Source organism: Vulpes lagopus, chromosome 1 (genome assembly GCF_018345385.1).
Source record: "Vulpes lagopus strain Blue_001 chromosome 1, ASM1834538v1, whole genome shotgun sequence".
NCBI lineage: Eukaryota > Metazoa > Chordata > Mammalia > Carnivora > Canidae > Vulpes > Vulpes lagopus.
In genome coordinates this window covers 103,692,294-103,720,269 of record NC_054824.1, presented here as the reverse complement: position 1 = coordinate 103,720,269, position 27,976 = coordinate 103,692,294, and the positions used below count along the sequence as shown (strand labels likewise).

Sequence of the window (27,976 nt, the reverse complement as noted above, 5' to 3'; positions counted from 1 at the left end):
ATACGTCGATCTGCCTTTTTTTTTTTCTACTTAGAAAGTTCAGGAATTTTACAAGTTTTGGTACAAAAAAATATTAATATTTTAAAGTGTCAACCTGGGGGATCCCCCAGGTGGCTCAGCGGTTTAGCACCTGCCTTTGGCCCGGGGTGGGGTCCTGGAGACCCTGGGATCGAGTCCTGCGTTGGGCTCCCTACATGGAGCCTGCTTCTCCTCATCCTGTGTCTCTGCCTCTCTCTCTCTCTCTCTCTCTCTGTCTATCATGAATAAATAAATAAATAAATAAATAAATAAATAAATAAATAAATAAAAAATCTTTAAAAAAATAAAAAATAAAGTGTCAACCTGAAGAGTTTATAGAGATAAGTTAGTCAATGCCCATCACTTGACAAATGAAAAAAATAGAAGAGTAGAGAGTACAATTGGTTTGCAGGTGCTCATTCACTTCAAAAATGCATATCTCATCAGCTGCCAGGTGCTGGACAATGTGCTGGACACTTGGTGTACGAGATGAATTGGACGTAACTCTTGTCTCTATATTGTTCAGGGTCTAACCTGGGAACACATGGTAATTACTGCAAATGGATTCAGACTTATTTATAGAAGAGGAAGTCACCTCATTAAAACTTGAATACTCTTTGTCAATGACTTTGAGATAATACTTAATTAGCAGAAAAGACTAGATCATAACCTGCATTTCTTCCTTCCTAGTCCAGTGCTCTTCCTATAGGATGCTGAAAACAACTTGAAGTCTTGGGATTAAAAGAAAAGAAATTAAGGAATTTCTTGGTGAAGATAACATTAAAATATCATATTGAAAGTAACCATAGCACTCACATTTTCAAGCAAGGAGGTCCATCTCTAAAATAACCGTGCCATATGGATTTGATCTTTTTAAAGCTAGGATTGTAGCTTTTATCCCTGTAAGACTGGACACAATAAAATGTCTAGGTCATTTGGGAGATTAATACATATTTGTCTGGGGAAAATGCATAAACAAAATCCAAACATCGTATGAATAAGTCGCATTACTTAAGAAATCCGGGCTGCTATCTAGTAGGGTTTGAGGAAGTGATACCTCTGGCTGGTTTTGAATGGTTATTAATTTAGACTCATGGATCATCTTACTCTGATTTATCAACACAGAATAGATGAGAGCTTCTGCCCCATTTAACTACTTCAAAAATCTTCACTAACACAGGGGGAATAAAACATTTCTACAAAAAGTAGGGTGGTAATTTACCTCCACTCAAGTGACGTGAAACAGTTTAGCTGCTCTTTGGTTTCACTACCCCGGGACTGAAATCTGTGAAATGATTTTACCAGTTGTTTGGCTGATAAGAACATATACGCTAGGTTACCTGAAATTTGTAAATCAGAATTCGTCATTTTTGGTGGAGGTTTTGTTTTTATTTTTTTATTGTTTTAAAGATTTTATTTATTTATTCATGAGAGACACAGAGAGAGAGAGAGAGAGGCAGAGCGACAGGCAGAGGGAGAAGCAGGCTCCATGCAGGGAGCCCGACGTGAGACTCGATCCCAGGTCCCCAGGATCACACCCCGGGCTGAAGGCGGCGCCAAACTGCTGAGGTTTTGAATATGTGTTTATCCACCTTACATGAATATTGCTTTAGGAGCTGGCCTGCACCAGGGAAGGCCTTAACTATCTACAGATTGTGGGGTTTTATAATTTTATAACATAAACTTGGATAAATCTGACTTAGTATGCTTTTGTCTACTCTCTTTTTCTTTGATATTCTATAATAAGTTGACTAAAATTTCCCCTGAGTAATGAAAGAAAACATTACTTTCTACTCCTTTACCTTTTTTTTTTTTTTTCCGAACCTTCTCAGTCTCTGAAATAATACTTAAATGAAGGAAATGTACTGATTGTTTTATCACTAGTTTTTCATTCAAGGAGAAAGGAGGTGCTTTCAAATAACAATTGTTGCTTTTATTACTGTAAAAAAGATACTAAAACACGAGTATTAATGCCCCTTAGAGGTAAAATTCCTAATTCTTCCAGGGGAATTTTTTAAAGATGAAGATGGTATAATAGATAAGTATTTAAGCACAAATTGACTACAAGGGAGATTGTTGATGAGAAAAATTCAGAAGTAAGTATGCTATACAAAGAATTTTGCCTTATACATTTAAAGAGTTTCCTGCCAGTATAATTTTATTAATGAATATAAATTATTGAGTCATAGTCTCAAATTTGTTGGGCAGTTTCAGTAGAAGATTTAAAGATCATACTTTTATCAAGAATGGAAAAATTTACTTGTGTGACTCCCACATATAGTGTGGGTTGTGCTATTCCTGAATTTGACAACTGAAAGAAGAAACACTTTTGCTTTTGCTCATCTCCCCATAACAATATTAGGCATCAAATGGGGGATGATGAGAAAACATTGCCCTTTCTGAAATAGTTTCTTACTAGGAGTAGATGGCAAAAGACTTGCATCTGTTTAATTAAATCAGTTTTCAATGACTATTCTTCAACATCATAAGGGCAGCTTAGAATTAGTAGGAAAAGATTCCATGGTTTTAGAGAATACTTTGCTTCCAGTTACAGCAGAAAAATCTCTTTTTCAGATCATACCGTTGAATTCTTTGTTATCTTGGACACACTATTTTTCTTGTTTGTGCTTCAATTGTCCGTTCTGTAAAGTAAATAGATTAGTATCTGCCCCAGTAATTTCAATACAACTGCTGTGAGATTCCATTGAGATGGTACATACGAAAGTCTTTCAGAAAGAGTAAGGATGTCTACACTATTACTATTTAGGGTCTATTATTGTACTCTGCACATACTTGAAATCTGATGAATACCAGCACATTGGATGGGTAAAGCCCATCAGCTAGCCGCCGGGGCCAGAGGATGCAAAGCAGGGGCTATCCCGGCTGTACCCCTCAACTGCGTTCTCGTTCTCCATGTGCCCTCCATCCTTCAGAAATACTTTCTGCTGCAGGGATAAGAAGCTTGCCCATGGCGACTTAAACAGGGTGTTATTTTTCCACCGTTATAAGAAATCTTGAGAGACAGGTGCTAGCTGAATCAGCAGGTTCGGGTTCCACAATTATTTTTCTTGGCCTTTGTTGCACATAAACCATTACGCTGAGAATCAATGGGACTAATGCAGGTAAAGCAGCTTCCATTACACTTGGACCATCTTCTTAGGGAGAAAAAAAAAAAGGTATTTCCAAGACTTTCATCAGATTTCTGTCTGTATCTCTCCGCTCCTCTTTCGGTGCTCACCGGCCACCCGTAACGACCACGTCTGTGTGAGGGAGGACTTGGCCTACTGCGATTCTGAGCAAGGTCACCTTCTATGAGCAAGCAGAAAGCAGGTGTTCAGCATGCGACCCATGGCACCTACCGTGTTCCTCAGCTTAACAGCTTGTCTTTCCCTTCATCTATTTGTGTATTTGATTTTGCTATTTACAGGCCAACTTTTACTATATTTTCCAATCTTGCTCACATGGGATTCCCTCCCTGTGGTTCCTTCCAAGGGCTCAGTCAGAATGGAATGCTTGCTCCACGTGGCCTGAGTGAAATGCCTGGTGCCTGCTTTCCATCGCAAAGGCCCTTTTGAATGGACAGAATCAGGAACGTCTGTATCTTCAAGGCTAACAGAGGCCTTGAACACCAGTAAATGATGGACAAGCATTTATTAGACTGAATATATATGTGTCTACGTACCTTTTCCTTTTATCTAAGATTATTGAATCGTATTTAGAGAAAGTCTAGTTACTAGTATGAATCACATTTTTAACTTTTCGGTTTACAAACTATAGCTGCTTTCCTGTTATTATTACAAGTCCTGTGCTGTAGCTAAGAAGTGATTATGTGACTGCCTTGTCTTTTCCTTAAATGCCCAAGTATAGCCATTCATAATATTAACAAAAAGTGATTGAGTGTTTAGTGAATACCTTTATGCTAAATGTTGTAAAAGCAGTAAAAACCTCAAATAAAATCATACAGATAAACTTAAAAGCAACCAAAGACACAAAATGAAGCGCTGCAACCCAATCTTTTAAAGACTCGGCATTGCCCTCTTACAAATTTAAAAGCGCTCGATGAGCTAAATTGAAACCAGAAGTTAAGTGCATGGTTTGTTTGTACTTTATATCATTCCCCCCCAGGCGATATGACATGAGATATGAGTGGAAGTTTCTAACCAGTGCTCAGGAACAGTGTTCAACACCTAATTCGTGTTTGGTTGGGGTGATAGAATTTATCTGAGCGGCCATCCATGTGGCACCAAAAGCTGTTCAATGTAATGTAAGATAACCCTAGTGCAGCCATTCTTAATAAAACTAGAAAACAGCAAGATTAGGTTAATGATCGCTATCATTTTTAGTTAGTGTAACTGTGCATCCTGACAGCGTATCTCTCTCGGCGGTGTGTTTCTCAGGAAACGTCCAGTGGGAAGATACTCTGGATGGAATGTGTTATCTTTCAAAATGCTTTTAATGATTATAAAAGTTAAGGTTTGTCCATAGAGGCTTTACTTGTGTGCAGATAACCTGTTATTCCCACTATGAAGTTGATACAGGAGAATTATGGGATCCAATGATAAAATGTATAGGGAATATTTTACATGTCAGAGCTTTATGCCATTAAATCTCAATGTAGCATTGATATTAAATAGTGGAGATTTAAGAAATCACTGACTTCCAAAGATAATCTGGGGGAAACTTAAAAAATTGGGACCTTCAAAATCCTCAAAACAATTTCAGGAGACTTCTTGGTAGGGTTTTCACTGTGATTTCCATTGTCAATGTAATTCTGGAATTGAATCCCAGGAAACATTACAGTATTTTGAATCTTACATAAGATTAAACAAAAATAATAGAGTGGAGGCATATTTCTGTAAGAGCAATAAATAAATAAAGAACAGTAAATGGGCGGCTGAAATCGATAGTTCATGACCAGTTCGTTGGGCTTTAAGAAATGTCATTCTGAGAAGTCCAGAAAAAAAGAAGACACACTTACTTAAAAAGTTTTGATTGAGGGGCACCTGAGTGGCCCAGTGGGTTAAGCAGCCAACTCTTGATTTTAACACAGGTCATGATCTCAGGGTCTTTCTCTAAAATAAATACATCTTTTTTTATGATTTTATTTATTTATTTCAGAGAGAGAGAGAGAGAGGAAAAAAACGTGAGTTGGGAGAGGAGCAGCGGAGAGGCAGACAGAGAAGCAGGTTCCCCCCTGAGCAGGGAGCCGGAGGTGGGGCCGGATCCCAGGACCTGAACTGAAGGCAGATGCTCAACCGCTGAGCCACAAGGCATCCCTAAAATAAAAAAATCTTAAAAAAAAAAAAAAAACTTGTAATCTAGTAATAATTCACAGGTAGATCAGTTTAGATAAAAATTATACCTCCCATGTATTTGAGATACAGACAAGGAAATACATTAATCTTCCATTCAAGCCATTGCCATAGAAGTAAAGGTGCAACACTGTCGAGGCAGAAGGAAAAAAAAAAAAGACATAGCTCCCGAGAACCATGCATCAAGATTCTTAACATGGTGGCTCAGTCGGTTAAGCGCTTTGGGCTCAGGTCGTGATCCTGGGGTCCTGGGGCCGAGCCCTGTGTCCATCAGGCCTCTGCTCAGAGGGTAGCCTGCCTCTCCCTACGCCTCTGTCCCTCCCTCCTGCTCGTTCTCTCTCTCTCTCTCTCTCACTCAAATAAATAAAATCTTTTTTTAAAAAAGAATCATAGAATAACGAAGCCATGATCTGTTCCTTCGGCTGCTTACGCTTGCGAGAGCAGTACACAGAAACCAGTGAAAAGCGGTGGCGTGTGGAATGCAGCACTCTCTGCAGTTCAGAGTGTGCACATGGCATCATGTTCTAGAAGGAACGGCTACATGGTGACATGGCTTTGCTGTGTTTTCTCCACAAAGAGCTCAATGCCAAGGAAAGCTGTGAAAACACGAGCTGGAAATTTCATCACACTCTAGTGCCAAAATAATCTAAATCTTCGGAGGTTTTCTCCCCTTACGAGTTGGTGCAAATTCAGATGTATATGTGGAGAAACGACACTGGGCCACAGGATGGGCTTCTGTAAATCCTGGGAGGGAAAAAAAACAAACAAATGGATTTTTATTCCTAGTGCATGCATTCCCTAACATTCTGAAATCTGCTTTACATATTTTCAAAAATACATTTTCAAAATGACCACAGGCTTTTAAAACAAGTCCTTTTGTTTGTAGCTTGCCGACCAGGTTTCTACAAGGCCTCGGATGGTAACATGAAGTGTGCCAAGTGCCCACCGCACAGTTCCACCCACGAAGATGGTTCCGTGAACTGCAGGTGTGAGAATAATTACTTCCGAGCAGACAAAGACCCTCCATCCATGGCTTGTACCCGTGAGTAGTTCTGCTGCAACCCATGCTTCCATGTTTGGTTTATTTTGTTGTTGTTTTTTTCTTCTTGTTATTGTGCCTCTTTATTTTTATTTTTTTAAAGCATTTGGCCCATTTCTTTCCGTTATCCACGTGCAAACTGAAAGCTTCCCTTGCTTCACTCCCCACGCTTGGCTCACCACACATGCGACATTCATCACGCAACACGAATGAGTTTTTAGAGCACTTCCTGCGGCAGGACCCCCAGAAAGAAAGAGAATTTTCTTTATCTTGGTTTCCGCCTTGTGTTACATTTGACAGGATAGGGAGGCGACAGCTGTGGGATCTGCGCTTTTACATTTCTATTACATGCTGGTCATAGGTCATAGGGAAAAAGGACTGAGATTTATAAAACTAATAGGAAAGTTTTCATAGCTATCCGCAAGGGCATTGAATTTAGTAGTGAATTCCCTTGCTGGCCTTGGGGAGCGCGCCTCCAGCCTGGAGCCAGAACCCCCTGTTCGTGGCCCAGGGAGGCCCGCACTCTTGAACCCTTGCGTCTATAAGCTCGTGGACACCCCAAGGACGAGTGCAGTGGGTAATAGAGGCAAGATGGCTATTTAGCTCCCTCGGTGCCCCTGTAGGTTATCTACGGCCCTGGGAGTGGAAAGCAGCAGTGAGGCTCATCAGTCCTTGTTGAACTGCTTTGCAGGACCTCCGTCTGCACCAAGAAATGTCATCTCCAACATCAACGAGACCTCGGTCATCCTGGACTGGAGCTGGCCCCTGGACACGGGAGGCCGGAAGGATGTCACCTTCAACGTCATATGTAGGAAATGTGGGTGGAACGTACAGCAGTGTGAGCCGTGCAGCCCAAATGTCCGTTTCCTGCCCCGACAGTTCGGACTCGCCAACACCACGGTGACGGTGACGGACCTCCTGGCTCACACTAACTACACCTTTGAGATCGACGCCACCAACGGGGTGTCAGAGCTGAGCTCGCCTCCGCGGCAGTTCGCCGCCGTCAGCATCACCACCAACCAGGCTGGTGAGTCCACCTGGGCGCCGGCCCGTGCCGACTCGAGCCGGGGAGCCCTGCCCACTCGCGGAGTGGAAGGAAGGGCGGGAAAAATTGCTGGCAAGGGCCCCAGCATCTTCTTTTCTGACCCATTTCGGCAGCGGGGCTACCTTGAATAAGGGCACGCACTTCTCCAGGCAGGCATAGTATACGTATTAGGTCAGTTTGAACTGGTTTAATCCACTGCTTTTCAATTTGGGATCTTAAAGTAATTGGCGCACCGGAGATTGTACTTGTCGGGGCTCCTTGGGACATTGGGATATTTTTAAAGAGCTTGTGAAAGGCTATGCAGGATACTTAAAATTAGAAATCTCTTTACCTTAGTTATAATTATACCTTATTTTTATATCTTTATTCAATTATTGTATGCTCCTCGGAAGCCCTGAGTATCACAGCTCAGAGATAATTCTCTGATTAATTAAAAATAAGAAAATAAATACATTTTATTTGATAGGAATGACTTGTACTTAAATATTCAAAGTATTGAACTTCCAGAGAAGCGTAGTGACAGGAGGTCTTGGTGGAGAACCGTTGATGTAAAACTATCATAAATGTAAGTCACTTTTGCATTTTGCACTGACAGATTTTTTTTCCAATTAAAACAAACTAGTCCGTCGGCAGGTGCTAAGCCAAGGCCCTGGAATGTGGACTGGAAAAATGAGACGACAGGCAGGCCTCAGTTTTCTTTATCTGGCCTCCGCCGGGTGTTTTCTGAACGGCTGGCGCATCTCTTCCCCCGGTCACCTTACACCTTCCCTGCTTTCCCGTTCTCTGGGAACCCTTATGACCTCTTTACTATCGCTTTTGTTTTATTTTGTTTCGCAAATGGGGCAGAGTCCAAAATTGTTTCTGAGATTGTAGTTGTGATTGTGTCCAACACTGGCAGGGGCATAGTGGACAAGAGCCGCGCAGGTGACACCGGCGATGAAGAGGTCCGTGGCCCCGGTGATCAGCAGGCCCGGCGGTGGCGGAGCTGCGATCCTTGCACACTCGTTGCTCCAAGGTGCGACCTCGGGGGCCTCTGCCGCCAGCGAGCGGTCAGGGCCCATCATCGACACACAGATAAATGGTGGAGCCCAAACGGGGGGGCAGGGGGGAGCCAGGCTGTGCCCTGAGGAGGCTCCGGCTGCAGGCACGGGGTTCACCCTGGGGCTGGAAGTCAGGACGCCGAGTCCGCCTCGCCTGCCCCCTGCCCGAGGCTGCCTGCTGGGACTGCCCTCCGCCCCAGCCGGTGGCAAGTGTCCCAGAGGGTGTAGAAAGGGCAGGGAGCCAACTCCGGTGTCTCTAGCTGACAAAGGCCAGAGCGGCAGCCCGGGAACTTGCCGAAAGAAGCCACCTTGGGTTCACCTGGCCAGCAGTTGCCAAGAGACGTCGCCCAGCTGGTACCCGGGGAACCTGCACCCGTGGGACTCTACTGGCTGCTCGGATCGGCATCTACACTAGTTCAGAGCCCTTCTAACTACCCCTGCGGGTCCCCAGGCAATCGATCGTCTCACTTTCTGATTCCGAGTCCCTGTGCCGTTCCTTGTTTCCTCTGTCGATGCAGCTCTCACACCTTTACACCCTGGCATTGAGTGACAAATGCACTTTCCTTGCGGGAGACACGGGACTTTGAAGGAAGCTGAACCATGATTCAACTCTTGCATCCTGACTCTGTGACCCCCCCACCTCAAAGCTACATCCCATACCGCCGACAGATGTTCTTGCTTCACTTCAGCTAATGGTAGTTAAACTTTGTGACTAATAGTATTTAAAACACTGGTGACTTAGATTTGCCCAGCGGCCTTCCAAGAGCAAAAATAATGAGTGATGCTGTTGCTAAATATTCCCTGATTACAGCTTCTCGTATTCAGTGAACCAGGGGTTTTAAGAAATCATAATTATGTGGCAAATGGCTTTCCCGAATCCTATATTTCACACTGATTTACTACCTTGTTTAAAATAGGAGCCTCCATCTGTGTTATAATTATCTCCTAAGTCAAACAGAAACGTATAAAACAAGCAGGAGCTCCTTCCTTCCTGTCTTATCATTGGCCCCTGGCTCTCCACGTGCATCCATCGGGAAGCTGACAGTTCCAGATCCCTGGGTCAGGGCGACCACCAGCAGCCGAGACAACGGGAAGTAAATGGGGTTGGAGCTTTGGCCTGGCAGTCGCAAGTCACAGGGGAGACACACACAGCAGGGACCACAGCAGCCAATCCCTCTAACCCCACTATCGTTTGGGGTTTTGTTGGTTGGTTTGTTTTTTAGGGAATCACAGTGTGTCCACACGATGCAGCACTAGGCATTTGATGTATTCACTTCGGGGTGTCTGAATCCTGCTCTCTGCCTGGGGTGCGGGAGACCCTTGTTGGGGCTCCAAACCCCACAGTTGGAGCATGAGCAGGATCAGGGCCAGGCGGTGGGGCCAGGGAGCCCTGCCTTGTCTGGCTGCATTTTCGCTCCTGTGCAGGATAGTGGCCGGCCGCCTTGAGAACGGGCTCCCGCCAGGGCAGGAGTGGGCACGGCGTGCAGCCCTCCTGGCCGCCGGGTCCCGCGGCGGGACCTACTGCAAGGTTTCATCCTGTTTCTCTCTGAATGTTCAGTCTAAGGTTAGTTTGGTGTTTTGTTTTGTTTTGTTTTGTTTTGTTTTATAGAGTGATCCTTACTTCTTTTGTTCCCTCATTCATACTAGGGCTTGATTTCTACCTTCACACAACAGCAAGTCCCTTCTTAGAAACCAGTAATAATTTCCTATTTGTATCTTTATGTTAAATTGTTAGAAAGAATATAAATTTCATGGGCCAGTGGACCCTCTCTGATGTTCACATTTGTTTTTGTCAGACTTGGAAACAGTGCCTCCTAGCACCTTAAAATCACTCAAATGTTGAATGAATGAATGAATGAATGAATGAATAATGGAAATTTCTACCATTCAAAAATTAAAATATAATCTCCCTCAAACAACTTCCTCTCCTTACTTTCCTCCTCTCTGCCAAGGTAACCACCACTCCCCAGTTCACCAGATTCTAATCTAACACTTGGAAGCATCTTTGGTTCACCTTCTACATTTAAGAAGTTGTCACATGCTACTGATTTTTCCTTTCAGTTGTGTTGGATCCTCATACTTTTTCCTCTGTTTGGAGTGTTCATTTCTAAAATTCCTGGTTAGAGCATTTATGAATGAATGATGTGATGAACTGCAACAGTCGTCTTTTAGTTATGTTGAGATTCCAAGATAAAAAAGAGTAGGAACTAAAATGTATTCATTTAAATAAAACCATTTTACTGCTTAGCAACTTAGATAGGTGTAAAAAGAGCTAATGGGTCAACAAGTACATGTCATATGTGCTCCAGCCAAGTATAGAATCAAAAACAATATATATGGAACAAATGTGTATAAGACACTATGTAATTATGTTTGGTAAAAATTTTAGGGAAGCCCTTGAGGAAGAGTTAAAAGTACTTTGAAAAAATAGAAATAAATCAGATATAAGGAAAAGAAGTATATAAGTCATATCACAGTACTGGAGTTGAGTTCCCTGAATGACAGCAAGGCTAGGCTGGGAGGAGGAAAGTGAACTTGAAAAAGGGTCACAAGAAATCAGTTTGGATAGTCAAGGACGGCCAACCAACCTGAAGGTCACATGATAGGGTTTTGGATGAAGATAAAAACACTTTGAGTGGGAGGGTAACTTCATTCAATTTGTGTTTTAAGTAGCAATATTGAAAAGAGCAGGGATTAAAGTCAATAATTAAAATTCTTAGAATTTGACTGACTTAATTGTAATGAAAGAACGAAATAAATACCATCATTGGGCTTATATGAGAATTCACGTTATCTGCAATTATTGTTTTCAACTCTCACATGGCACTTTAAAACTTTCAAGCTATAAACTTTACCCCCAAAAAAATAAGTTTTAGGGATTTTGGCCTTTTTCTCCTTGGATTCCTGATTGCCAGATCGTTGACCCTCAAGTGCCATCCGTCCTAGAATCACTGGATCAACTAACCTTAACTTGACACTTGGGTGAATGCCATCATGTTTCTCTCAATTTACGTTAGTTGTTCCTCCACTCTCTGGGCCCTGCTGTTGCTCTAGTATTTCCCTTTTCGTTATTTCTCCAATATCAATTTATTTTTTCTTTGCTCCAGGCATGCACATTAATATTTTTCTCTAGTTCTGTGTAAACTTATTTTTTCTTTATGAACATGATCCTGACCCCGATGCTTACCTAGAGAGAATGGAACTTTCCCTCGTCTTTCAATTTACCCTAGTAGAGCTCTGCGTGTGTGCGTACAATTTCTATCATGTGTGAAAGTACTACAGATGTGACAAAGTAGTGTGTAGAGCACACATTTTGTGCTTAAACCCTTGCCCAGATCCCTCTGAAGTTAACGTTTTACCACAACGGCTTTATCATTCTCTCCCCCTTCTCCTTCTCTATATAGATATTCATTTCTGAACCTCTTGAGAGTAAATTGCACATGATGTGCCCCTTTGCTGTTAGCTTCTCAGTGAAAATTTCCTAAAAACACTGTGATTTCTTAGAACCTGAGTACATTTGTCAGAATCAGGACATTCACATTGTTCCCTGCTATTATGTCAGATACTTGTCAATTTTGTCAAATGTACCACTAAAGTCTTAGTGATATTCTGTTTAAGTTCCTATTTATAAAATAGCTCGTATTTATAATAATGAATAAATTAATATTTTTTCTATGAATTAAGTCAGATAAGAAATATGAAGGGAGGGGAATCCAACACTGATTTGTAGGACTTTCTAGGTGCTGGATATCACTCTGCAAATTTCATGGCTGCCACACCATTAAAAAAATAACAAAATAGTATTATTGAAAAGAAAAAAAACTCAATGTAGCCTTATTTGGACGTCCTATTGAAGGACCACTAATTTATGCAAAGGAGATCATCCAATATAATGAAAACATGCCCGCCCTCCACTTTACACGGAATGGCTTCTATCATCCACTTAATCTGATGATCTTTTCATCTTCTTCTTTTCACATATCTTCTTTTCATCTGGTCAAAAATCACTATCATGTGAAGGCATTGACCTAGAAATCCAATTATAATTTTTTTCTTTCTTTTTTTTAAATTTATCTTTAGTAATGCTGGGACTACAAATCAGAGCTTCATTACTGATATTAATCAATCCTTAAGTGTACCTTTAAGTGTGCCTATCAACTTATGTCCAGTAAGGGATTTTAGAAGCCTGTGGCCAATAGTCGTGTGGCTGCTACCTCGCGGAATGAAGCAACGATGCCCCTTAGTAGAATCAGAAATAGGTATCTTTAATACATCTTGAATGAGCTACACGTCCTTTCAAAAAACAAATCGTAGATCTACTCGTTCCCTTTGGCTACGTTCAGCATCTGTCCTTTTTTGTTGTGTTTTGTTTTTAGAAGATTTTATTTATCCATTCATGAGAGACACACAGAGAGAGGCAGAGACACAGTCTCGGGAGGAGCAGGCGCCACGCAGGGAGCCGGACGCGGGACTCGATCCCGGGACCTGGGGTCACCGCCTGGGCCGAGGGCGGCCCCTGACGTCTACCCTAATGTTCTACATGGAGAACACAGATATTTCTAAATCTTCTGTATTCCTTATTCTGGAGCACACGGACTCCGTGCACCTCGCTGTCCCACTGGCATTGGGAACAGCAGACGTGGCTGTGACGGAGGGACACTTAGGTCACAGATGGCTGGTCCCGCTTCGGCATTTCCGAAGGAGCGCTGCGGGCGGCCACCGGGGCTAGAGGGCGGCGTCACTGCGGCCCGGACGGCAGGAGACGGCGGAAGGACTCGCTGGTCCTTCGGGCCACGAGGGCGGGCGTCTCCGCGTCAGTGCAGCGAGTTGGGGCGACCGAGGCCGTGCGGACGGCCCAGAGGAGGGGCGCCCGGCGGCCCCTGCCTGCCGCCCCCTGCCTGCCGCCCCGTGGGAGCCAGGCGCCGTCGGCTCGGGGTCCTGCGCGGGGGGCGGGGCGGCCGCAGTGGGGGCGGCGAGAGCGGGAACGGGGCGGCCGCGGGGGGAGGGCGAGAGCGGGGGCGAGAGCGGGGACGGGGGCGGGGGGAGGGCGAGAGCAGGGACCGGGCGGCCGCGGGGCGGGGAGCGGGAGCGGGGACGGGGACGGGGCGGCCGCGCGGGGGCGGGGCGGGGACGGGGCGGCCGCGGGGGGGCGGGGCGGGGACGGGGCGGCCGCGGGGGGAGCGTCCGCAGCCCCTGGCGCCCTGAGCCCAACCACAGCCCCGCGGCGGCCCGGCCGCTCCCACGGGCCAGGCCCGGAGCCGGGGCCCTTCGCGCCGGGCGGGGACGCGAGGCCGAGGCGGGCAGCCCGCTCCGCCCCCCGCGTGGCCCAGTGAGCGCCGCCGACCTGCAGCGCCCGCCTGGAGGTAACCGCCTGGAGGTAACCGCCTCCGTGGACTGCGGGCGGTCACGTGGCCGGATCCCGGTTGCACGACCCCAGAGCTCCGGCTCTTAGCTGCCAGGATGTTCTTTTCTCTGTCGCTTTGCACAAAATATAAGTAATACTGAAAAAAAGAAACAGGTCGAGATGGTTATCACACTGCCCGGACTTGACCGACCGCCGCCACACAGCTCACAGGATACTGTTTCCTTTTGAAATCAAAAGCTCACGTGATTTGAGCCATGCGGGTAGGAAGGGGAAACCTGAATTGCCTTCTTGGAGAGCTGTCTAGCCGGGTCTTTCTTGTTAAAACCAAACAAAATCCCTGCATTTCTGAAGTGTGTTCCCTATTAATCAGTGCTAATTTAAAAATATTTATCTTAGGGGCGTCTGGGTCCGTGAAGCGTCTCACCCTTGTTTCCAGCTCAGGTCATGACCTCAAGGCTTCCTGAGACCACGTGGCCTTGGGCTCTGTGCTCCCAAGGAGTCTGCTGGGAGATGCTCTCCATCTGCCCCTCCCTCCCCTCGTTCTCTCTCTCTCAAATAAACAAATACAGATTTATAAATAATAGATAAGAAGCATTTATCTTGGGGATCCCTGGGTGGCTCAGCAGTTTAGCACCGCCCTCAGCCCAGGACCTGATCCTGGAGACGCAGGATCGAGTCCCACGTTGGGCTCCCTGCATGGAGCCTGCTTCTCCCTCTGCCTGTGTCTCTGCCTCCCTCTCTGTGTCTCTCATGTATAAGTAAATAAAATCTTTAAAAAAAAGAAAAGAAAAAAGAAACATTTATCTTGATAATTTATTATGATCCAGAAATAATCGATTACTATTACTGGCTTTTATTTTTGTTTCACTAGGAAAAAAATAATGATAAATCAAAAGAAAGGAAATCCTTGGTCACAATTTTGTTCAATAACCAACTTTAAAGGAGGGGCATAAAGGTCACGGTAGGAAGAGTTCTGGAATGTGTGTCCAAAAAAGGTCCTCTGTGCTGCCAATCTTTGGCTTGAGCCTCTGAATACAAGGTCACTCCTCATAGCAATTGTTTTGTCTTTTTTAAAAAACTAAACACTTAGACTAAGTAATTTCTAAGTTGAATAAGGAATTAAATTAATACAGAGTGTATCATGTTCTCATGGAAAAATAACCCAGTGTTTACTTATAACTGAAACAAATATGATCAGAAAAAAAAATAGTATTTGAAAGGCAAAAGTGGTGTAGGACAGTGTCAAAGTCCAATTGTAAATCTAGGTGTTGCCACTTTTTTTTAATGTTTTTGAGGAATTTATTCCCAATTCCATTTAAAAACTAAATTAAGGCAGTTATTTGACTCACCTGCAGTCCTTGCATCCTTTTTGAAATAGATACAATACTACAATACTACACACACGTTGTTGTGAGGAGTAAGTAAAAGAAGGTACAGCATACGTAACCGCGGAAGTGCATAAATAAGTCATCGTGCCCCATCTCCCGTGTAATCATACTGATCTTGCTTTGTCTAGGGAAATATTTTTAAAAATGAAAAAAATAAATTTGAATAAATGTTAAAGGGTGACGTCGACCTCTGAAATATTCTACCTAATGTGAATGGCTGAGGCCCCAATTTTTTCTAAATCATAATTCATATATGTTGAATGTAACAAGTCTCAGTACACGTAGCCATTCTTGCTCCTCCTGTGAGACACACACACATCTGTGTGTATGCTGACTTTGAGGCACCAACGAGAAGATCTGACGGAAATGTGACTATGGCGGTTGGATATATTGGTCTACTGTGTTGGTACTTGAGCTAGAACAGAAACATCCATACAATAAAAGGATAGGTGGGGCATGGGGGGCAGGGTTCAGTAAGTTAGGTGTCCGACTGTTGGTATCAGGTCAGGCCTTGGTCTTGGGCTCCATGCTGGGTGTGGAGCCTACTTAAAAATAAATAAAATAAAGGGATAGGTAATAATAAAAAGATAATCAGGCAAAGGATGTCCATAATGATTAAAGAAAAGAAATGGATGGAGATATAGGAAGAAATGAGTGACCAAAGAACGTATATACTTTTTAAGTTTTTATCTTAATCACACCTGGTTAACATCCAGTATTACATGAGTTTCAGGTGTAGAATAGAGTGATTCAGCACCTCCTACCACCACTGGGTGCTCAGTGCAACAAGTGCACCCGTTAGTCCCCATCACCTATTTCTCCCGTCCCCTCTCCTACCACCCCTCTGGTGACCATCAGTTTGTTCTTTACATTTGAGAGTCTATTTCTTGATTTCTTTCCTTTCTCTTTTTTTCTTCTGCTCATTGGGTTTTTTTTTTTTTTTTTTTTTTTTTTTTTTTTGCTCATTGGGTTTTTAAATACCACTAGGGAGTGAAATTATGGTGTCTTTCCCTGATTTATTTCACTTAACGTAATACTGTCTAACTCCATCCATGTCTTCACAAATGGAAGGATGTCATTCTTTTTTATGGCTAATGTTTGTCCATTATTTGTCCCTTCTTATTTGTCCCATCATCGGTTGATGGGCACGTGGGCTGCTCCCACAGTTTGGCTACTGTGGATAATGCTGCTGTAAACATATGGTGCACGTATTCCTTTGAACTAGTGTTTTCTAGTCTTTGGGTAAATAGCCAGTAGTAAAATTGCCAGACCTTAACTTCTTTAGGAACTCACATAATCTTTTTCATAGTGGCTGCACCAGTTTGCATTCCCACCCTGTTCAAGAGGGCTCCTTCTTCTGAACATCCTCTCTAATACCTGTTGTTTCTTGTATTGTTGATTTTAGCCATTATGACAGGTGTGAGGTGATATCTCACTGTAGTTGTGATTTGTATTTCCCTGATGATAAGTGATGATGAGCATCTTTCCATGTGTCTGTTGGCCATTTGTTTGTCTTCTTTGGAAAAGTGTCTGTTCATGTCTTCTGGCCATTTTTAATTGGATTATTTGTTTTTTGGTTGTTAAGTTTTTTAAGTTCTTTACAAAATTTGGTTACTTACCCTTTACCATACCCTTTACCAGATCATTGGCAAATACCTGCTCCCATTCAGTAGGCTGCCTCTTAGTTTTGTTGATTGTTTCCTTCACTGTGCAGAAGCTTTCTGTTTTGATACAGTCCCAATAGTTTATTTTTGCTTTTATTTCTCTTGCCTTAGGAGACATATCTAGAAAAAACATTGCGATGGCCGCTGTCAGAGAGGTTACTGCCTATGTTCTCTTCTAGGATTTTGATGGTTTCCTGTCTCATATTTAGGTCTTTAATCCATTTTGAATTTATTTCTGTGTCTGGTGTAAGAAAGTGGTCCAGATTCTATTCGGCATGTGGCTGCCCAGTTTTCCCAACACCATTTGTTGAAGACACTGTCTTTTTCCCATTGAATATTCTTTCCTGCTTTGTCAAAGACTAATTGACCATATAATTGTGGGTCCACTTCTGGGTTTTTTATTCTGTCCTATTGATCTTTGTGTCTATTTTGTGCCAGTGCCATATTGTTTTGATCACCATAGCTCGGTAGTAGAACTTGACGTCAGGAATTGTGATGACTGCAGCTTTACTTTTCTTTTTCAAGATTGCTTCCGCTATTTCGAGTCTTTTGTGGTTCCATACGAATTTTAGGATTGTTCATTCTAGCTTCTGATAAATGCTGTGGATATTTTGATAGAGATCATATTAAGTGTGTAGATTACTTTGGATAGGATAGACAAGTTAACAATATTTGTTCTTCCAATTCACGAGCATGGAATGTTTTTCTATTTCTTTGCATCATCTTGAATTTCTTTCATCAGTGTTTTATAGTTCTCACAGTAAAAGTCTTTCACCCTTTGGTTAAGTTTATTCCTAGGTATCTTATTATTTTTGGTGCAGTTGTAAACAGGATCAGTTCCTTGATTTCTCTTTCTGCTGCTTCATTGCTGGTGTAGAGAAATGCAACAGATTTTTGTACATTGACTTTGTATCCTGCAACTTTACTGAATTTGTTTCTTAGTTTTAGCAGTTTTTTTATGGAGTCTTTTGGGTTTTCTAGATGTAGTGTCATATCATCTGCAAATAGTGAGTTTTATTTCTTCCTTAGAAATCTGGATGTCTTTTATTTCTTTTTGTTGTCTGATTGCTGTAGTCAGGACTTCAAGTACATGTTGAATAAAAGTAAGAGTGGACATCCTTGTCTTTTTCCTGTCCTTTGGGGAAAAGCTCTCAGTGTTTCCACATTAAGGATGATGCTAGCTGTGGATTTTTCATATATGGCCTATATTATATTGAGGTATATTCCCACTAAACCTATTTTGTTGAGGGTTTTTGTCAAAAATGGATGTTGTTCTTTGTCAAATGTATTTTTCTTCCATCTATTGAGATGATTGTATGGTTCTCATCCTTTTCCTTATTGATGTGATGTATCATGTTGATTGATTTGTGCACTGCAACCCAGGAATAAATCCCGTTTGATTGTGATGAATTATATTATTATTAACAATTAGGTATTGTTGGATTTGGTTTGCTAGTATTTTGTTGAGGATTTTTGCATCTATGTTCATCAGAAATATTGGCCTGCAGTTCTCTTTGTTTGTGATGTCTTTATCTGGTTTTGGTATCAGGGTAATGCTGAACTCATAGATGAATTTAGAAGTTTTTTTTCCCCCTTTTCTATTTTTTGGAATACTTTGATAATAGGTATTAACTCGTCTTTAAATGTTTAGTAGAATTTGCCTGTGAAGCCAGCAAGCCCTATACTTCTGTTTGTTAGCAATTTTTTTATTACTAAGTCCATTTCTTTGCTGGTAATCAATCTGTTTGAATTTTCTATTTCTTCCTGTTTCAGTTTTGGTAGATTGTGTGTTTCTATGAATTTATCCATTTCTTCTAGTTTGTCCATTTGTTGGCATCTAGTTTTTCATAATATATATTCCTTTAATTGTTTGTATTCCTGTGGTGTTGGTTGTTATTTCTCCTCTCTTGTTCGTGATTTTATTTGAGTCCTTTCTCTGACAAAAGAATATTTTAGCAATCATTCCATATAGAGTTAAATAATAAGCTTTTAACCAAAAACAATGTTGTGATGTGAAACAAAGACTGCAATTACTTAACATTACCCTAAGTAAGACTGAGAAGGACAAATACTATGATCCCACTGGTATGTGGAATCTAAAAAGCAAATGAATAAACAAATATACAAAAAGCATAATTAGAGCTATAAATACAGAGAACGAACTATGGTTGCCAGAGGCAAGTGACAGGGAGGCTAAGCAGAGTGGGTAAAGGGGAGTGGGAGATTCAGGCTTTGCAGTTATGGAATAAATAAGTCATAGGAATAAAAGGCACAGCATAAGGAATACAGTCCATGATATTATAATAGCAATGTATGGTGACAGATGTAACTAGCTGTGCTTGTGGTGAGCACCGCATAACGTATAGAGAAGTCGAATCACTACTACGTTGTGTACCTGAAACCCATGTAGACATCCTGTGTCAACTATAGTCAAAAAAAGAAAAAAAAGGCCATAGGGAGGTTTGAGGAACTGTCTTTCAAGAATAAAACTTGAAGGCAATTCTCCTTGGTTCCTCAATACCAGCTAGTAAGGAAAACAAAATATACAACAGGAGCTTTGACCCTGAGAAGTCCTATGATTTCCTGAAACTTTGTAGCTTCTTCATGCCTATCACTTATTAATCTTCTTTGCTGAAAATAAATAAGAGCAAACCCCTAAAAGGAAAAAAAAGTCATCTTTTACTTTTAATCGTTAGAATATTAGTTGTTTTTAAAGTACATTTCAGTAAGTCTATTAATTTTAAATGCCAAAAAATCATGCTCACTACAGATATTAAAGAAAAATATTTCTTCTCATGTACTTGTATGTGTTTGTTTCATCTTGTCATTTGAATATAGATTTTGAGCAGTTTGTCCGTCTTTTTCCATCTGTGGAGGTTGATTTTGTATATATCGTCTAAGGAACACATATTACAGTTATGCAGATTTCCAATATGCCAAGGAAAAGGAGCCTCTATTTCAATTTCTATTTCATTAAGGCTTATTTTCTTTCTATATTAAAAGGCTTTCAAAAAGGTTTTTCAGGACAGCCCGGGTGGCTCAGCAGTTTAGCGCCGCCCTCAGCCCAGGACCTGATCCTGGAGACCCAGGATCGAGTCCCACATTGGGCTCCCTGCATGGAGCCTGCTTCTCCCTCTGCCTGTGTCTCTGCTTCTCCCTCTCCCTTTCTCTCTCTCTCTCTCTCTCTCTCTGTGTCTCTCATGAATAAATAAATAGAATCTTAAAAACAAACAAAAAAAAACAAAAAGGTTTTTTATAGTTGATATCTCAAATACATCACCTAATATAACATTAACTCCCAGTAAATAACTAAATTTTAGAACATAACATAGTTATTTGTTGATTTGAATTGATATGGGAGAAAAACTTAGTCTGGTTCAAAATTTTTATTTCTGAATAGTTGAAGAAATAAACCCCATCAGTCTTCCTTGAAATATGCTCTCATTCTAAGCTATTTTCATGAATTCTTGTTATTGCAGACAGAAGATAAATGTCCCTGTTGAAGTTCTAATATGAAGCAGCTAGATAAGGAACAAGGTTTTACCACTTACTATTTATGTGTGTATATATACACAGGTCGAGAATAGACAGCTCAGAAAGAGTTAAATTATCAAAAGTTTGTAAAGTCGGGCAGCCTTGGTGGCTCAGCGGTTTAGCTCCGCCTTCAGCCCAGGGCGTGACCTTGGGGTCTCTGGATGAGTCCCACGTCGGGCTCCCTGCATGGAGCCTGCTTCTCCCTCTGCCTGTGTCTCTGCCTCTCTCTCTCTCTCTCTGTCTCTCATAAATAAATAAATAAAATCTTAAAAAAAAAACATGAAAAAAGTTTGTAAAGTCTAATGGATCTGAGACAAAAAAGTCTCTTTTCTACTAAATTGCTTGAACTTGGATAGTTTTAGTCTTAACTATCTTATCTGTTAAATAAGAACTACCTCTACATCGAGACGTAGTAAAGACGGGACCCCATGCCTGTAATGCCGGGTGTAGTGCTGGCCTCTCGCAAGTCACAGACACTTGGTAGTATCTTAATGAACTTTTAGAGCATGCGCAACACATGCGCTCTTGAAGATCAAAGTAACTTTTACATAACTCCTGGTTTTCTTTGCCAGTAAGTAACATACTTAATTAGTTGCTTTTGTCTGTTACCTAAGTGATGACTGAGTACTTAGTATGAGCCAGGTACTGTGCTGGATGCACTGTTGGTAAAGTGATGATTAAGATGTGGCCACTATTTTCAAGGAGCTCTCAGTTTAGTAGGAGATCTTAAAAGATTTTAAGAAACCAGCGTGAAATTGATTGGTTTGGCCAAGAAAAGGCAAGCAAAGCCAGCTGCCAGGAAACTTCAACAAGCATCAGCAGCTTGGTGAAGCTCCCCAAATGAAATATGTACCTAAAACTCACAGATAATGCCAGATTATATATGCTAGCTTCTTCTTTTTTAAAATTATGATTACTAATGGAGATACTTAAAAACTACTTTTTAATGATGTGTTTTGTGATGTAATTCTAAGAGACAGAATACTATACCAAAGAGGAAAAAGGAAAATTATGTACGAATTATAGTTCCCTATGAAATTTAATGGTCTCTCAGCTGCATGTATCTCCATCGTATAAAGCACTTAGTCAAAATACATAAAATTATAATAGTGGGATGAGACCAAATATTTAGATCCGTCTAGTGAAATTCTCCACATGGGTCTCGTTTTATTCATCAATTTGTCCATTCACTCTTCTGCTGATCAATCAAGCTTTTTATTGGAACAAATCCAATTCCATTTATTTAAATTTACAAATTTATAGATAGTTACCATGTAAAGTATATGAAACTAGAAGGCTCTGAAATCATTGACAGTAACTATCACAGAAGAAATTATCTCAGCAAATTAAGAAAATGTCAGAATTTTAGAAATGTTCATAATAATCATTGTAAGCATGAATTAAAATTTTTCTAGATACACAACCATAATTTGGCACTGATGACATAATGTAATGCAGGTTTTACTACTATGTCTTTTAATATTTAAACGTAGGATATCCACGTTTATAATTATCACCTATTTGTGAAAGTTAAAAGATATTGCCCACTGTCTCTATTACAAGTAAAAAACTATCGAATTGAGTTTCAAAAAGAGAAATCTATCAAAGAAATTAGATATAAAGGAATAATCCATCATTCTTTATCCAAGTTGAGCTGCATATACACTTCATCGGGAGATGAGTTTATCTTCTCGGGAAGTACTTGAAAGGATTCTAAAATCTATGTGGTTTACACACGTAATACTGGTATTTATATTACCATTTGCTATAATTTTTAGAATACTAGGTGAAGTTTTAAAAATTATATATATTAAGATAAAAATCACTTCTTTATCAGTAGTTTCTTATTTATTATTTTATTATTTCTTCTTGGACTGGTGGACGTATATTTACGTGTACCTTACAGTTGTCGTGGTCTACAGGAACTGTTGAATGGACACAAACATCGGAGTATGTGTTAGGTAAAGGAGCAACCAAGTGTGGAGTGCCAGCAGTTTGCCAGTCTGCTGAGTATTTTTAGGTATCATTGAAGGCTTAAAACAACTCTATAATTTGAGCATCATTACTCTCCTTGTGAGAAGACAAAACTATTTCAAAACTTTAGTTAAGTAGCACCATTTATCTAGCTTAGATGGCGGAAGGAGACTTGAACTCAGGTGTTTCCAATACCGTGGTTTTCCCAGTTGTCAGTAAACAACCTACTGCTTATGGGGATTTAGTTCAACCATGTATCACCAGAACACTAGAAATCAATGCACATAAATCAAGCATCGGTTTTTTGTCCTGACTGTATTTGAAAGAGAACATCCCTTCTGTAAATTAAAAAAAAAAAAAACAAAAAACTGCCATTTGCCAAAAAATTGTGACTAATTCCGTAAATGTCTGTCCACATTATACTCCTGAGATCCTTTCATGAACCACTCAGGGTGAAGCTGGAACACTTGGTGAGTAGCAATCTGCTTCTCACTGATAACAACCGCCTCGCTGCCAGTCGCCAGCTCCATCCTTCCAGGTTATTTAGATCAAAGCTGCTGGAGTTATCCTTGACTCCCTTCTCCCTCTTACATCTTACCTCTGATCCATCAGCATTTAAAAAAACAAAAACAAAACAAAACAAAAGCCTTCAACATATGTTGAGAATCTGTCCACTCCTTACTATGTTCATTGCTACCACCCTGGTTTCATCATAAACTGACTGGAAGTCTTCCTTCCACCTAAACCTTCTCTACAGAGATAAGCCTCTCGTAACTATACTAGAGTTTAATATCATTCATGGCTTCAATTAATAGATTAATGGTGTTTGCATTTTTTTCTGAGATATTTTATAACTAGTATAATATCCTAATTACCTCAAATATTTTATTTACTTCCCTTTTCCTTTTAAGAGAGACAGGCAAGATTTTTTATTATTTGATCATGAAAAGATGAAGGAACCTTTCAAATGACCAGGTAAGTTTATCTAAAAAAAAAAAAAAAAAGTCTCAAGCAGGACTTGCCGCTAATAATTGTATGTTCTTAAATGCTGACTCATGATTTTGATGACTTACTGAGTCGATAGGTTGAACACCTGACATTTCTTTCCTCACTTAACACCTCACATGTAAAATACTCATCTGAAGCTTACCTAGAGTGCACATGTGGTTTTGAACCTAAAAGGATACACTGAAATAGTAAGAAAAAAAGCAACCATTTTGCCCAAGGTATAGCTCAGGCCTTCTCGGACCCTTTGACTTTTGGAAATAAAGACCTAGGAGTCCCTAACCTAGACATTTTGTTGAGACCCATTTTTAAAAGGGTGTCAGGTGTAGCCCAAGATATAAGCTTGAAAGTTGATACGAGTGGGGCTTTGTGACAGAACCACAGATGTTCAGTACATGATATATTTATTTTTTTACCCCAGTGGCCCTTATAAAAAGGGCCAGAAGATCGGCTTATAACAAGTCAACTAATGACATGATATAGAGAGGCCCCTGGTTCAGTGGCTGTTGTTGCAGCTGCGTCCCATTACCTTTTAGAGACCTAGAACACGCTTGCATTCCGAGTGGCATTTGTCTTTTGACTATCAACCATTCCTGCCATAAATAAGGATTTTCCCTGCTTTTCAAAAATGTTTCACAGTTTAGTCTAGGGGACGCGAAAATGTTGCTTTTCCTTAATGAGATTCCCCCTTTACGGATCCCTAGAGCTGCAATGAGCATTTTCTGAGGCCCAGCCCCGCTCTCCTCTCCGCTGGGTCCGGCTACCCCCTGGGCCCGCAGACGTGATGATGACCTGAATTCCACAAAGCCAGCCCTGGGGGCCGCACGACTGTCGCTTGCGATCCTGACTTGATCGCTGTCCCTCCGCTACTCCTTCCAATGGGGGGTGACGCAGTCCATCCTAGGACGACCACCTGCCGCCCGAGCCCGGGAGGCCGCCGGGGGTGGATCTGGGCCCGGGGCTCCGTAAGTGCAGGCGCGGGGGGGGGGGGGGGGGCCTCGGGCACTGTCGTCTGAAGCCCCGGGGTGGCTGTGGGGACGCCGCGTGCCGGAAACAAGAACCACACTCATCTCCCTCCGAGGGAGTCCCGAGCGCACGCGGGCCACGGCGTCGAGCGGCGCCCCTGCTGCCAGCCCAGCGCGTCTCCCGCCTTCGGAAGGAGCAGCCTGGAGGTCCGCCCTGCGCGACTGCCGTTCCGGGAGCACCCGCTCATCCTTCCCGGTGCCCCCGCTCGCTGGGCTGGCGGGCGGCGGGCCTGCGGGGTGGGTGCCCTGCGCCTGCACCCGCCGCCCGCACACGCACCGCCGCCCGCACCCGCCACCTGCACACACACCGCTGCCTGCACACACACCGCCGCCCGCACACACAGCTGCCCGCACACGCACCGCCGCCCGCACACGCACCACCGCCCGCACCCGCCGCCCGCACCCGCAGCTGCCCGCACACGCACCGCCGCCCGCACACGCACCGCCGCCCGCACCCGCCGCCCGCACACGCACCGCCGCCCGCACACGCACCGCCGCCCGCACACGCACCGCCGCCCGCACCCGCCGCCCGCACCCGCACCGCCGCCCGCACACGCACCGCCGCCCGCACCCGCAGCTGCCCGCACGCGCACCGCCGCCCGCACCCGCACCGCCGCCCGCACACGCACCGCCGCCCGCACACGCACCGCCGCCCGCACGCCGCCCGCGCCGCACCGGCAGCTGCCCGCACACGCACCGCCGCCCGCACACGCACCGCCGCCCGCACACGCACCGCCGCCCGCACCCGCCGCCCGCACACGCACCGCCGCCCGCACACGCACCGCCGCCCGCACCCGCAGCTGCCCGCACACGCACCGCCGCCCGCACCCGCACCGCCGCCCGCACACGCACCGCCGCCCGCACACGCACCGCTGCCCGCACCCGCCGCCCGCACACACACCGCCGCCCGCACCCACCGCCGCCCGCTGTGCGCTCACCGGCGCGCGGACCTGCTCTGAGGCTCGGGGCCGCAGCGGGAAGCCTCGGGGCCGCTGGGACGGGCGGGCGGGGGCGCTCGGCGGGCCGGGGCGCGACAGGTGCCCCCGAACCTCTGGGGCAGCACCGGGCGGGGCCCCCGCACCGCCGGCCCGAATGACGGACGCCTTGCTCAGCTACGAGTCGCCGCCGTCGCCCTTTGCCGCCCACGGTTTCCACAAGATGATTCGCACAAGCCCGAGCCGTGACCTCGCTGACATCCCTGGTTGTGGCACCGAAGACGACAGTTCCCCGGATCTGTGTGAAGCGAGGCCTGTCTTGTCTTTTCTTTCTTTCTTGACGTTTTTTTTTTTTGTTGTTGTTGTTGTTGTTGTTGTTTTGCATGGCTTTTGGTTTTGTAAGTATTCTTGGAAAGCATTTTTTGCATTATACATAGACACATACGTTGTGCGAGTATATACGTGGAGAGAGCCGGGAGGGAGGGGTTCGGAGGCGCCAAGCCGCGCCGGGAGGCCGGGCCCAGCCCCTGCAGGCGGGGCTCCGGCCTCCCAATCCCCGTTCCCGGGAGGGGCTTCGCGTTCTCCCAGGGCCTCCGCGTGGCCGCGTGAGCCGCCTGCTGGAGCCGAAGCCTGCGGACTTCAACGTTCGCCTCGTCTGAACCCCACCTTCCGGGCTGACCTCCGGACCGGTGTTGCTCCAGACACCTGGGCCAGGATAAGTTGTTCCACACACAGCAATAATCTCTGGATTTCACCCGCTGACCATCCAGATATTCTCCCTCCGTGAGTCTTGCTCATTCTTTGAGATTCTTTTCTTAGGCTTCCTTTGGACTAGACCCTCCTGCGTCACAGAGTATCCTCACCCAGGCCTACCCCAAATACACGGAGTTTCGAGGCCTCCTTCAAGTGACCACTTACCAATAGCGATGGAATTGGCGAAAAGGCACTTGTTAGTGTTTCTTACTGATAAACATTTTGATGCCAACAACGTACTTTTGGAGGTCACCTTCACACACACCTCTTTTAGGCAGAATTCTAGACACCTATCAGGTTTGATGAGGAAGCCTCTACCACACTCCATCCTCCCTTCCATTTTTAAGGGGGACATCCCTAAATTTAGGACGGCATTCTGACTGCCAAGGGCGCTATTTCGAGAGCTTGATGATCATCCCTGAGTGGTGCTACCTTTGAGAACCCTCAGCTCAGTGATTTTTAGACGTGGAATTTCTTTAGGAAGTCACTCAGAAGCCTTCAGCACACCAACACATACCCACGCCAAGTCGATCCTACAGATTTAACGTCTCTGAAGATAAAAGTAGGGCTCCTTGGGATCCCTGGGTGGCGCAGCGGTTTGGCGCCTGCCTTTGGCCCAGGGCGCGATCCTGGAGACCCGGGATCGAATCCCACATGGGGCTCCCGGTGCATGGAGCCTGCTTCTTCCTCCTCCTGTGTCTCTGCCTCTCTCTCTCTCTCTCTGTGACTATCATAAAAAAAAAAACAAAAAAAAAAACAAAAAAAAACCGTAGGGCTCCTTAACAATGTACATTCAAAACACTCTATATCCAGATCTCATCAGCAAGCACTCAGAAGTTCTCAGGAGAGTTTTTCCCACCTGCAAAGTTTCAGATGGGCGCAAAATCTACCGCCCGCTCACCTTTGATGTCTCTGCTCAGTTTGAGCTGAGATTAACTGCCCAGCCTAAGCCACGCATATTGAATTTGTAGAAATAGAAGATGGAAAATCTCCATTAAAAACTAGATTCATGTGTATTAATATTATGTTGGCTTCAAAAGACAACACTTATTTTTCTAAACTTCATGCAAATGTTAAAGATTATCTTCATTTTATCAATATTTTCTGAATCCATTTAGCTCTAAAGGATTCTAACATCCATTTGTATTTGATTTTCTCTCAAAGTTATTACAAAGTAATGTGAAGATCTGTAAGATACAGACTTTACCCAAAGGATGCTGCATTTTGAACAGTCAGTGCGGCTTTTAAAATTTTTTTTTAAATTTATTTTGTAAAGTGATTGCACTGTTGTAACAATGAAATGTTTTGCTATTCAGTTTCATTCCGAGATATTTATTGAACACTGCTATGCGACCAACCTGGTGCTGTGTACAGTGGGTGATGTAACGATAATGAGCACATGCCAGCCTCACCCCCCACAAGGAATTTATCATTAAGTTCGACATCTAATCACCTAAATATAGTTTTTGCGAATCAAAATGTATCAGAATAAAGAAAAGGTATGATTATTTCTAGTTTGGAAATTGAGAATGATTTTATTGAAGAGGTGGGTTGTGAGGTGGGAATGGAAAATAAGCACTGCCTGGAGGACGTATGGGGGAGGGAGCACTGCTGGGAGGATGTATGGGGGAGGGAGCACTGCCTGGAGGATGTACAGGTAAGGCAGTGAAGTGTGCACGCCTTACCTGTTAGACTGAAGTAGACATACACTAACACCAATATTTGCAAACAGATTTAGTGGAGGACAGAAAACGAAAGTGCGGTGAAGGGGCCGGAGGCGCAGCAGCAGACCCAGGCTATGCTGGCTTTCCTTACGCCCTGACCTCTGCAGTCCCTGCCAGGCCCCGCCTAGTGACCGTCTGCGCCCACCAGGGTCCTG

The 27,976-nt window shown here is 43.7% G+C and overlaps 1 protein-coding gene across 6 annotated transcripts in view; it reads left to right on the top strand.

The window, feature by feature from the left end:
- The window catches only part of EPHA3 (EPH receptor A3), a 324,780-nt gene that overhangs the window by 201,146 nt on the left and 95,658 nt on the right, over positions 1-27,976 (top strand). For all 6 annotated transcript variants that reach the window (XM_041767292.1, XM_041767280.1, XM_041767286.1 and 3 more), the window contains 2 exons: positions 6,217-6,372; positions 7,061-7,396. In XM_041767292.1, coding sequence (XP_041623226.1) covers positions 6,217-6,372; positions 7,061-7,396 — 492 coding nt within the window. The remainder of the gene's footprint in view (positions 1-6,216; positions 6,373-7,060; positions 7,397-27,976) is intronic.